The sequence below is a fragment of the Athene cunicularia genome (assembly GCF_003259725.1).
Source record: "Athene cunicularia isolate RWA chromosome 4 unlocalized genomic scaffold, athCun1 chr4_part3, whole genome shotgun sequence".
NCBI classification, from domain to species: Eukaryota; Metazoa; Chordata; class Aves; order Strigiformes; family Strigidae; genus Athene; species Athene cunicularia.
This window is the reverse complement of record NW_020799100.1, coordinates 9,862,035-9,875,296: the sequence shown is the minus strand read 5'-3', so window position 1 is coordinate 9,875,296 and position 13,262 is coordinate 9,862,035. Positions and strand designations below refer to the sequence as shown.

At 42.2% G+C, this 13,262-nt stretch overlaps 1 protein-coding gene across 1 annotated transcript in view; it reads left to right on the top strand.

Moving 5' to 3' along the window:
* The first annotated feature begins 5,485 nt into the window (after nt 1–5,485).
* UPRT (uracil phosphoribosyltransferase homolog) overlaps nt 5,486–13,262 on the top strand; it is a 9,155-nt gene continuing 1,378 nt past the window's right edge. Inside the window, exons 1-3 of the mRNA XM_026848773.1 lie at nt 5,486–5,523; nt 5,982–6,024; nt 10,943–11,098. Coding sequence (XP_026704574.1) covers nt 5,486–5,523; nt 5,982–6,024; nt 10,943–11,098 — 237 coding nt within the window. The remainder of the gene's footprint in view (nt 5,524–5,981; nt 6,025–10,942; nt 11,099–13,262) is intronic.

Genomic DNA, 13,262 nt, shown 5'->3' with positions numbered 1-13,262 from the left:
CTGCCGCATCAGCAGCCGGGTCTCGCCACCGCTGTCTCGGTATCGAACGCCGAAGGCGGGGCGGGGTGGGGACCCTTGCCCGGTCGCGGTGGCTGCAGGTACTTCTGAGCGCTGTGTCCCGCATCACGTTGGCAGGAAAACTTGCCTCACAGGATACACCACCACCGCCTGCGCCCGGTGCCAGCCAGGCCTGTACAGGTGTCTGAATTCTATATCAAATAAGCACATGCAAATTTCTCACAATATTCAGTGCTGGATAGATGTGTGCTGCACTGTCTTACCAGTCCTCAGAGTATGTTAACGACCCTGTGCCACTCTCCCCTCACACATTCAGTGAGCTTCTGACGGAATAGCAACTGCATCTGCAGAGTTCTTGTGAAGTGGGTTAAGACAACGCAGGTGTAGGAGCACAGACTGGATTTAAAGATTGGTGAAGGACAGGAACTATGTTTGAGAATAAATGGCAGGAAAATCACACAAGTTTGCTGAAGATTGGGACTACCACATCAAAGAAAATGTAAGGGCCAAGTCTTTGTAGTCTGTATTGGGAGTGAGTGGGTGGGGGGTGTGTGGATGTGTGTGTGTTTTAAGTATTTTGGAACAAGGGTGGCCACAAGAGTAGCCTGAGAGAGCTAGAAATAAGAAAAAGATTGGAGAAAAGTGGGACTAGCTGAAAGGAAAGTGAACTGGAATCAGATGTTTGAGGAGCAGGGACTGGAACAAATTAGGCAAAAATAATGGTTTTGGAACAGTATGCTTTGGATAGCATAGGGACTAGACTATGATGTGCTGCGAGGAATGCAGAAGAGACAGTATTGGAGGGAGGCAGACAAGGAGAGAACAGTTTGTTTGCCTAGGGCATATTACCTGCAAAAGAGACTGCCTTTATTGAAGGCACTGTTGTCAGTTTGTGTCAGCAAGAGTCCTTGCTGCCACCATACCTTGTGAGTCATGAAAGTGTTTTAGAAATCTACGTATGACAAACATAAGTAGTGGCCATCAATTAAAAGCACAATTTGCCTACTGTGATGCGAGAACCGTCATCAGGCAGAGGTGTGAAATTAAGTTTATCCATAGAGTGGTCAGGCTCTGCATAAAACCTTCTCTTCCTGCAACACACTGGCTTTCTAAACTCTGCAGTAACAGACTAGGTTCTTGCCCTTGTTTCCTATCTGTCCATCTGCATAGTCGATGTGTTTTGGTATTTCCTGGTTCTTGAGTGCTTAACTTTGTAGCTAATACACTAATATAACACTAGTACATTTTAGTGCAAAGCTAATAATCATCTCTCAAAGACAATATCTAATTTTATTAGTTTACATGAGCCTTGTTTCCTTAAACTAGTGTTTTTTTTAATCTTCAAAGCATTGTGGAAAAACATAATCTCATTGCAGGCAGGAGCACACAGAGGTAGTGCAGTCTGGCTGTAAGGAGGGCGATTGTGGCAAGCCTGTACTAAAGATCTCTGCAGGTGAGAATGTCTGCCTGGCAGCTTCCTTGCAGAGCAGAAAGGGAAGTTGTGAGTGCGCTAAGCAGAGAGAGAGAGGGGAAATCCAAACTAAGCTTGGTGATGGCCTGTGAAAGGTTTTGAGCTTCGCAAAAAGGAAATAGCATGTAGTTTTGATATCTAGGCAAATACTAGCACTGTGGTTATTGTACCCAACTAGGCTTTTTTTTTTTTGTTCTAAGTAGGTTTTGAACTCTCGCAAATATGTTTAATGAAGTTTCTGGTTATAGTGAGCTTATCCAGAAACTAGCAGCTGGTATATTAACTCTGAAGAGGTTTTTTTAGAGCTGCATCAGTTTCGTTGCACAAGACTTTGGTAAGGGGAAGTATAGAATAAGACTTGTAAATAATGAGTTAAATGTACTTTATTGTGAGTGTGGCACTGCCCTGGCAGTGGAGATGCAACTGTCACTTCCAAGCTCTCTTTCCAAGCCATGAGGAAAACTGGTCAACAACCTGCTCAGAAAGGCAGGTGTAGGCTTGGTATGTAAGTACAGTGGGGAAACTTTTATTTTTATGTTCTGTCTCAAAGTCATCTGCACCTCAGTAAATAAGAGACCTCAGACTGGCCTTTTAGTACCTGTCATTCAGAAAGATGCTAAAACATGCTCAGCTGCAAGGCTGAGAGGATTTCTTATGCACTGGTTAGAAACTGTTGCAGTGACCTTTTTCAGGGCAGGTGACATCTGTCTTAAGATGACTCTATGACCACTGTAGCATTCAAACCAAGTGCTAAAAGAAATTCCTCAGAAGAAGTATCATATTTGTGAATAAGCAGCTTTGTAGCTAAGAGGAGCTACTGTTCAAAAAATCCCATTCAAACTGAAAAAGGGTATGTTCACATACACTGCTTGGGGAAGGGGGAAGAGCTGTGTAATCTACAGGACAATTAGATACCTATCACTTTTTCTTTCTGGATTAAAAAAAGAGCAGGTAACACCAGAACTGTCTTAACTCGAGGAGGATATTTGGATTACTTAATGCTGCAGAAGATGCAGGTTCCTGGTATAGCAGTCACCTGAAAGGGCAGAAATTAAAAGGCAAACTACTGGGAGGAGAAAAACAGAACAAAAGTAGGGAAAAAACAGTCAATCTAGGACTTAGTGTGAAGTAAGGAAGGAATAGATACAGTACAATGTAAGTTAGAATCAGGCATGCTTATATATAGCTAATGATGGTCAGGCCAGATGCAGAAGACCTCAGGGACCATAGTGTTAGCTGCTCAGGAAGGTGGAAAGCTCTTTCCTTGTTCCTGAGAGGATTAAAAGAAATCATGACCTTTCAATGGAGTGACTGTCCAGTTTATAAAGAAAAGCCCACCTTCATGTGGCTGGTCATCACGTCCTGTAGTGGGTTCAGAGACAGCTGGCTGAATCAGTAGTGGCTGTCTGATAGACTAAAATGACCATGTATTTATTTTGCTTCATTAAAGTTAACAAGAACTAGGTCTGTGTGCCAGAATCGGGGAGATGGATAGATCACCTCAACTTGAGTGCGCGTGTGTTCGCTTGTTTTTTCCTCAGGCTTGTTCACTTTTCCTTCTAGTGAATGCTTCACGGGTCGGCAGATGCCTTTTACGCTGTGTGTTGGATATGAATTTTGAGCTTTCTATTGGGATGTGAACTGATGCATTTAAGTATTGAACATTTGGGAACAAACAGTTACAGCCTCTTTCTAAGGAGGGTATGATCTCAGAGTCATTTCTGGCCTGCACAGATTAGAACCAGGGATCTGGAAGCTGAAATGAGTAGTGCAGCAGTTTGTAATGTAGAGCTGTGGTTTCTGTAGAAGCAAGTTCATTAGCTCAGTTCGGTAGTGTAATTTTAACTGATTTAACAATAGACATGATGTAAATGTAGGTATTTGAAGGTTATCGTGTCTGTTATATGAGATCATTCTGTTGTGTTCTGCTAAGGCTTTTTCTTCCCTAGGGAACTGAGTGAACAATATAGAAATGAAGACAGAAAAGCAGTAGGGCATGCAGTCCTGACTGCTGTACAGAGTAGGATGATTCAGGAGTGTGTAACTTGCCTGTGATGAGTAAAGATGACTACTGCAGGCAGGAAGGGTGAGATCCCTTTCATGTACCACCCCCCCAGCCCAGGCACTGAAGAAAATTAAGTACTGAAGTGCTGCAGGTAGAACATGGTCCTGTTTCCCAGTTACATCATCTCCACTTAATGGCAACAGTTCATCCAGTGTCTTAAGCTTCTTGTAAAGGCCTTTTACAAATTCTGTTTAGGGAAGTGGCTTTTTTTCAGTCTTGCCTTCGCAGTACCCTGGGTGTCTCTGAAGAAGTTCTGTAAGGTAACTAGAGAAACAGGAATTACTAAGGTGTCAGAGCATGACCTGCATAGCCTACAGCCGTAGCAGTGGTTGTAACTAGTACCAAGTGCTAAAGCAGGAAGAAACCCTGCAGTTAGATTGTGTTACTGTATGTTCCCTAAAAAGTGTACCTTCTCATCTCTTTAAGGCACACAATGTGACTTTAATTGTACATCAGGCATGCTTCCATACCTTCAGAAACAAAATGAAACTATTTCTATTGTTTAACACAATCTTCCTGTCGTTAGCCCTGTGCTACAAGTCAGGGTTTAATGCCTCATTTTTTTAAGCTGTTACTTTGTTACTTTGATTAAGAAGCTGAGGAAGTTTCTAGTCTGCCATGGCTCATTACTTTCTACACTTCTATCTGGTATTTAAGGTGAACAGTTACAGTGTTTTCACATAAGTATTTTTTTCTGGCCCCTAGCAGTTCTCATATTGTGGTGCTTGAAATCTGGTCACAGCTTTCCAGCTGCTGCTGTGCAAGAGGTCTGTCATATTTCAGTATTACTATTATTTTTCTCTCATTTTTGTGCACCATTGCTTTCTGTTGTCCTCCTCCCCTCCAAAACCAGGCATAACTGACTAAGGGTCTTCAGTGAACTGTGCATAAAACCATCTGTGTCTCCTTGCAAAAACAGTTAATTTAAAGCCTAGTAATTTGTATTAATAACTCATAGTATTCACTCTAAACATGTATTGTTTTGCAGTCAAAACCACAGTCTTTGTTGGGTTTGTCTTACCACTCATTCACAAAACATGGCTAAATTTCCTGAAATGCTGCAGTCTGGAATAACCTGGATGCACCACCTACGCGTTTTCTACTTCCATTTTAAAAATATATTTATACACACCCCAGGTGGAAATATGAATCCCTTCAAAAATCTTAATAAAATCAATTTATATAATTGTAGCAGGTTTTGGATTGGGTTTTTTTTTGAGCATTGCTTGTCTGGTTAATGTTGAAGTAGCAAAAAGTCACGAATATCCTGTCATTACCAGAAGGAAGGAAAAAAATCCCAACAAAACAGTGTTAATAGTGTGTTATTAGCACAAGGAAAGAAATTAGCTTAGGCTGACACTCTTTTTAAAACTTTTTTTTTAGCGTGGCTGAGTTACCAGTTGCCTAGGAAATAAGCAGACAAATGTCTTGACTTTCACTCATGTAAACGTAAGATGTTGCAGAATCTTGTGGATTAAATGATGCAAAACTCTATGGTATTTAAGGAGATATCCAGAGTATCATGCTTTGAAAGTAAGAGGGGTATGCCTGCTGTGATTAATAGAAAATTTCATTTAAAAGTACCTGCTTATGATGTTGATGCTTTGTCTTGAGTGTTTTGAAGGCTAGCATAGTGTGTTGGCTCTTTAATTGGAAAATTGTCCTACTCTTGTGCAGTGAGAGTTGGTCTTGACATGGGAAGCAAGGTGTTAAAAACTGCTTTTAAAATTCAAGCTTTTAACATGGCCTACAATGGCAGTGTGTAGCAGGAGGAAGTGAGCTTGTTCTGGCTTCTGAATGGGCCCAAAGCTGCACAGTCACACGGGCGAAAGGTTGTGCCTAAACTAATACAACAGCAGAGAGGTGTTTTCATGGGAATACACGTTAATCCCTGCTCATTTTAGTCTCAGATTCACTAATCTAGTCACACTATGAATGAATTCCAGATAAGATATATCCTGCTTATCAGGTGTGTTGGTCTCAGGGCTAGGGATCTGCGTTATCATTGTCCCCTGGTTTCTGATTGACTTAAGAACAGGCGGAGCAAAGCTTTCTCGCTCAGAGCTGTAGGGAGTGTACCAGGTTGGTGCACGTCTGAGCTTGTGAGGTGTTTTGGGGCTGAGCTGGAATGGTAGTACAATGGAAAACTTACAGAATATCATCCTTATGCTTGAATTGCTACTGGTACAGTGCAGCAGTGTTGCCAGTAGTAAGAGGCAAACCCCTGCCTTAGCTCACTGCATCTCAATCTTTGCCACCAAGCACAAAACCCGTGAAGCAGAATCTCTGTGTGATATATTTTGTGTATGGTAGGACACTCTTCTCTGAACTGCCTTTAGTATATATTGCCCTTGAATTAATATTATATTTAAGCAATGTCCTTAAAATTATTCCCCAGTTTAAAATATAAATTATTACTTTTTTCAGGAAATCCAGTAGAGGAGACTTCGTATTTTCTGCCGATCGTCTGGTAGGTGAAGAATTTCTCCTTCTTGGTATCGTACTTTGTAACTCTTCTATAAGATGGGTCTTTCAGGACAGAATAATGGTGGTGTGCGAGCAACTTTTCTACACAAAGGAAATGATGCTTGACAGCAACTTTCTATATAGGGACTTATGTTCTCTACTATGGACTGCTTTTATCTCAAAGGGTTCCAGAAGGCATGTTATTATCAAACACAACTACTTCAGGACAGAGAGCAGTAGTAAGAAGAGAATACTGTTTAAAAACAGATGCACAGAGGCTAGAGATAATTCAGTTTTAATTTGAAACACTACTTTTGATCTTGCGACCAGAGCTGTACAATTTCTTCCAGTCTGGATGTTACCAATCGCTTGCATGCAGGAGTGCCTCCTGGCACATGTTGTGTATTAGATTAGTCGCTCTGGGTGCATCCATACGGGGAATTTGTTTTTGGCCATATGGTAGTTGCTAGCAGGGACAAAGCAGTTTCAAGTTTTCACACATTTTAGTAAGTCAGAACAAAGACTGCTGGGAATGCAACCTTTACCTCATCTAAATTACATGCTTAGAGAAAACCACAGCACGCCCACACGTATACTTCCTTGTATTCATGAGGGTGTTTGCTGTTTGCAAATCCATGTTCGTTAACAAGGAAAGTCTTTTCTTTCCCCCTCTAGCAGATGAGGCCAGAGACCATTCAATTAGACCATTTGCTACAGCAGGCAGGTTTCCTGTGATGAGTCCAATCTTAATCCATGCCTGATCCAGGCTTGCTCAGGGCTTTAGATATGACTGCAACCTAAGATTGTGACTGCAGTGGTTTTTGTTTTGCAACTTTTTCACTTTCCCCTCTGCTTTTTCCTTCTTGAGGATGTTTCCTGCATTCACCAAGAGCAGTAAAGGCCCAAGCCAACAAGTCCCATCACTCATAATGTGTAGATCAAGTGACTGACTGGAGTGCCTTCTTTGCCAGGAGTACTTCATAAGGGACAGGCAGAAACTCGCAGCCCCAGCTTGGTTCTGTGCCAGCATTTCTCAGCAGATACCATTTAAATAGACACGTGTCCTTTACAGTTCATGGGACGAGTGGGAACAGCCCAGGAAACATCCAGCACCCATGAAAGACTAGCTCAGTTATGTGTCATTCTTCCTGGGTTTTGTGGTTTCAGGTTCTTCATGAGATTCAGGAAGCCAGTGAAGGCCAACACCAGCAATCCCACACATTTATAGGGTACAGGTCTCCAGTGCAGGGGTCAGGCCCCTTCCCCACTAGTACTCCTTTCACAGGAAGGGTTTTGGTTAACATTCTTACTTTACCTTGTATTAGGTTCCCATCATGCTGTACCCTTTAAGGAGCATTCATTCCTGCCAACCTCTTTGAATTAAAGAGAAGCACTATATTGCTAATATGTATTTTTTAAAAAGATATAAACAATGACTATTCTAATACTGACAGGAAAACCGTTAACAGTCTTGACTGTACCTTATTGTCATTAGTTAGTGTGAAGGATCTGTCCCATGTACCTTCTCACTTCACTGGAAGGTCCTGCGCCATTCTGAGGGAAGCAGTGATTTTTTTCCCCCTCGTTGATAGAAACTGCAGCTTCCGGGCAGTGAGATAAGTTCAGGCATTTGTACCAGTATCTCCTATGGGCTGCCCAGCACTTGTACAGATAGGGAGCTGGTCTTCACAGAAACACCTGTTTGCTGATCATGCAGTTGTTTGAACCTACAGAACCTACCAGTCTGTTTTCCGTTTTGTAGGAGGAATTTTATGCAAAACAATATGTAGGAATATCTCATTTTCTGTATGCTATTCCTAGGTGTGACAAAGAACAGTTACAGTTTCATGTGGAACGTGGTCTTTACTAAACTCGGTGGGGCACAAACATAGTTAAGACTTGTTATATTTTCCACCCAGTTAGCAAAGAGGAGCTTAATGGCAAGATGCAATACATGAAAAGAAGAAACATATGATATGCATGGGATTGTAGGGTAACAAAATAGATCTTGTTGCAGAGAGGAAATGAGCATGAGGTTAAGCTTGCTCCCAGCTTGGCAGCTGTTAGTGGCAGTATCTCATAAGGGCACCGTAGGAAGAGGTCTTAAGGAGGGACACACTGAAGCGGATTAATTTCTGGTGGTATGTTTTTTTCTTCTGGCAATTTGTCTCATATGTAAGGGGATGACACAAAAGAAATGCTCAAAGATACTTGTGAGAGAAGGGAGTTAACAGGCAGTAAAGGTTAGCAGAGTTTCTGAAAGCCACTGCCAGTGCTGTGATCCAGAAGTTGAAAGATGTACCATGGCTGGTTTCCTTATTTAGTGATTACACCTATTCTAAATGGGAGTGCTGTCAGCCTGCTTTCTGTAGTTTACTGTATCCAGGTTTCTCTGTTCATGGACTCTGAGGAACTGCTCAAACCTGATTTCTTCAGTGGTATTGGAATGTGGTGATGAGACTTTATTCATGTGCTTAATTGGTTGAGCAAAGGTAGATTTCACTAACATTTTCATATCCTTGAAATGTTTATGTGGTAGTTCGCTAAAACTCCTTGGACCTCTATTAACTGTTGGTTTTGCTAACAGTTCTAACAGATCTTGTACTAATGGAGGTTCAAAGCAAACAAAGATCTTGTACTAAAGGAGGTTCAAAGCTCTTTGCTGACTGCAGAGCTTCTGGGGTAAATCTTAAATGTAGAACTATAATAAGTGAGCACACTGACATATAATTTTGTATATAAGCATTAAATGCTTAATCTAAAACTCCAGTATAACTGTAAGCCTTGACAGTTTAACTAGGCCTGCTAGAATTTAACAGCCCTTTTAGCTTTTTTTTTTCACCAATTAAAAATGGACTTTTTGTTATTGGTAACTTCAATTCATGGTTTTCTGGTCAAACTCTTCTACCTTGTGATCAAAGCTTTATTTCCCTGCTTTGTGTGGGGCCATAATACCTGTTTTAGCTTCCAAGTGATGGTAACCAGCTCTCAGGGAGAGGAGCAGGCCTGCTGGTTCTCAGAGCCAGAGAAAAGAGGTGGAAATTATAATCCCAGAGCATGGAGGCAGCAGGAAGCATAGTGCAAAATTAAATGTTTGATGAACACTGACAGGTTTACAGAAGAATCCTTCCCAGCCTCTGCATAAAACACTGATACATGTAGTAAAACCAAGGAAATTATTTGACTATAGACCTTCACTGGTTTACTGTAAACTTTTGGCAGATTATGTGGAGCAATGGTAACCCTGCCAACATGACAGCAGTATGAAAAAAAAGCGTTTCTTCCAAACCTGGCTCACAGGTTGGATTTTTTGTGAAATAACTTAAAAAAAAAAAAAAAATTAAACTGAGTACAAATGTCCCAGAAACCTAAAATTAAATCAAGGATTTCTTGGCTTGTTTATGTGAGAAGATGTGTCTTTCAGTAGAAGAACACTGGTGTCTTCAGTCTCAGGATTAAAGTGACTTGAGTAAAAAGACTAGTCAAAAACTCTACTTACAGAGAGACAGGAGGAAGAGGAGGAGGAGGAGGAAGGTAATAGAGCTGGCTTCTGTGCATATGCTTCCTAGAGTCACCAAATATGCAATTTGTTGAGCAGAAAGGGGACTGACAATTCTGAAGGATGGTTCCCATATGCAGTTTTGCTACAGTGGAAATATTATCCTATTAATTTCTTTTTCAGTCGCTTCTCCCATTATATATCCATTGCACCCTTTGACCCCTTCACTAATTCAGTCTGACCACCACCCCTGAATATGGCTGCCACAGACCCAACTCTAGGAAAAACCTGTCATAATAAAATGACTAGTTCAAAGAGAGTTTGTAAATTTACGGGACTGTTTCCATTTCCTAGCAGAGGCTGCCTGTGTGCCAGGAACTAGGGCAGAATGGAAGGACAGAAAAATCTTCCAGTATGCTCTGCCCTCTTTCCAAAATAAGAAATGTCTGAAGTGAGCATTATACTTGCTCAGTCTCAGGAGCAATCACCTCATTTCTGCCATCATCTGGTGACTTTTGCTTAACAGGTTTCATCTTTGGCTTGGCAGTAGCTTTCCTTGAGCAGTTCTGGCCTGTGAATCTTCGTCTCAGTAGCAGAGAGAATTTTGACATCTTTAATACCCAGAGCATCTCTCTTTGGCAGTCATTCTAGGTTCAGATGAACGTGTTTGGGTAACTTTGCCTGGGATACAGCTGCAGGGCCAGGACTAGGAGAGAGCTGGAGTTTTTCTGGCCACTTGAAGCTGGAGGGGTGCATGGCTTACTCGCTGCACCTCCAATAGAGATGTCCCTGCTGAACTGGGCCGTCTGTGCCATGGGAAAGCACAGGTGCTTGGCAGAGCGTCCTGTAGTAGCCACAGCTGGCAGGTGCCAGAAGAAGAAGGTGATAAAGAGATTTCTAGATCTGCTGACTTGTCTTTGGGCACTCGCTGGTGCATATACATTGCTGCAGCTTCTGTGGCTGTTCTGGCAGCCTGACTGCAGTTTAGTCATAGAAATATGGATGTGACAATAAGCCACAGAGCCTAGCTGATGGGAACTGAGAGATGGTGATTTTTCCCTTTTTCTCACTAGTATTTTCTGTCAGCAAAATGAAGATGCATTGGTGCTTCACTCATTTTTTCAGAAAAAATTGTGATGTCTATACCTGCCAGACACAAATAAAGTCAGTTTTATGATTGCCAGTGAATCCCCCCCTCCCTCCAAATTTGTTTTGTAATGCCTCCATTTGATTTGTGGACAAAACATAGGCATCACCCCCAAAAGGTCTCTAAATTCAGTACCTAACAACTACTAAAGAGACCCCTTAGACCCTTCAGGCTGTTAGGTGTTCACCTAGTACTTGTAAAAACTACTGACATCTAGTATCTTATCTCCATAGATAACAAATCCCTTTAAGCTGACAGATCTCCTTCGTTCTACAGATCAGACTTGTGGTTGAAGAGGGACTGAATCAACTGCCATACACAGAATGTACCGTGACCACTCCAACAGGTATGTGGGAAATTACTCCTCCCCTAGGTAGGACTGGAAGTGAAAGCTTAACTACCACAAAAATCATGGAACTGTTACAAGAATCATAGAATGTGTAGAATTGGAAGGGACCTGTAAGGACTGTCAAGCTCCCCACTCCTTGCAGGACTGCCTAAAACTGAATCACCTGATAAGAGCATCATCCAGATGCTCCGTGAACTCCAGCAGGCTTGGTGCCAAGACCACTTCTCTGGGGAGCCTGATGCTGGAACAGTTTAACATTCAGGGTAGAGTACAGAGTTAAGGTTCCTTCTGATTTTGAAAAAGCTAGATGGTGCATAATGACACAATTGAGCAAAACATACAGTCATAAAGTTGTCATTTTACTGAGGTTTTAAATTGGCCTTGCAAAACCATGATGAAGGTTTACATGTGTATGTGCAAGATCAGTTTACTTGCCCATACTGCAATGTTGAGATAAAACTGATGACATTTCATATGCCCATTAAAGAAAAAGTACTTGGCTCAAGCAGTTTTGCCATGCCACCTCTCTTTGCAACTGAGGGCCAGCTGAGAGTAAATAAAGCAGGAAATAAAAAGTGGCTGTCGACACTAGAGAAAACCCATTGCAGTAATTTTGGTTTGCTCCTGTTAACTGTAACTATACATAAGGTCACACGTATTACTCAGAGTCACTACTTAGTGCATCAGCAACTTCTTACAAACCCACAGCACACCCATAAGACATACACCAGGCAAGTCCTCTGCCCCCTGAGAATTCCATTTGCATTTCTGCAGGGTGAGAGCAGCTTTGTACATTCACACCTTCTTCCTCTTTGCCCTTCTCAGTAAATCATTTGTACATCTTTACTTTTACTTAGAGAAAAGATGTACTGAAAACACTTAATTCTGAAACTAGACAGGGTTTAGAAAGGCACTCAGGAGGCACAATTGCTTACCTTTGATCCTCTTCAAAAAAACAGCAGGTGCTTCACTTCTTGAGCATTGGCATCACATCTGTTGCTGGTCAGTCAGTGATGGATAGATTGATGACCATCTACTCGCTGCATTACACAGTTTAACTGGCAGGTCCCCTGCAAGTAACATCACTTGGAAGCTCTACAGTGCTTTTTGAGTGGACCACTGCCCTGGCCATGGGCCAAGACTCTCGGACTTTGCCCTCTGAGCACACATTGCCTTGGTGAAAAAACTTAAGAGTTCCTGCCCCTGCTCCCAGCCACGCTGTGGGTAGTCTTATTGTCTGAACCCATCTTAGCTCTGCAGGCAGGGTGGTTGCCCCTTCACACCAATACCTGTGCCCAGTGAAGGAGCTAAGATGGCCTCAGGCGAGCCCTTCCAGTAGGAAGTGTCCCTTGAGAACTCGGATGCCTCTGCATGAATTTCCGCTTACCTATACTCAGCTCTTCCCCTCTAAGCATTTGTAAGAATCCAAAGCAGAGCTGATTTCTGCTTTTCCAAGCTCAGAAACAGAACACCCCTCAAGGACATCAGTAGAACACCCTATTTTTTTCTCCTTTAAGGGCCTTGGGACTTTTTTCAGTCAGGCAGGGGACTATGTGACACCTGTAAGGAACCACATGTTCCTCCCAGCAGTGGTGCTGGGCAAGCTCACTACCAGCTTCTGGGGTTAGATCTGAAGAATGATGACTGTGACAATCTTGCTTTGCTGTCTTTATTTTTGAAATAATAAGAGACCTGAACTCACAGTACTGATGATTGTTATCTCATCTCTCATATGCATACCATTGCCCACTTTTTTTCTTTCAGTGATTAAGGGCACAATGACTGTAGCATTGTAGCATCATATTTCAGTTCCAACTCTTGTCACCTGCAGCACTGGGCTGCATTTACCTGACTTCTTAGGGGGCATACGGTCTATCTTTATTTTGCATAACATCTTTTATTTAAAATAATCACAGAATACCTGAATTATAAAACACATACTTGGAAAGAATCACTTCTGTGCCAATTTGCTGACATGACTTTTAAAGTTTAAAAAAGCACAAGTTCTTTTCCAGTTATGGTTTTGGCCCCATTACCGTGGCTTGTTGGAGGGCCACAGGGTACAGTGTGCAGGTGGGTTCATGCCACCTGCTGAGAGACGGGAACCTGCTGTTGTCCCCTGGGTATTCAGGGGAATCTCGGCTCCACTCACACTAAGGTCACTTAAGACAGCATCCCCCAAAGGGGCATTAAGATGGGGCAGAAGGGAGCAACCGCTGCCACTGACATCTGGTTTCTTTCCTCTCA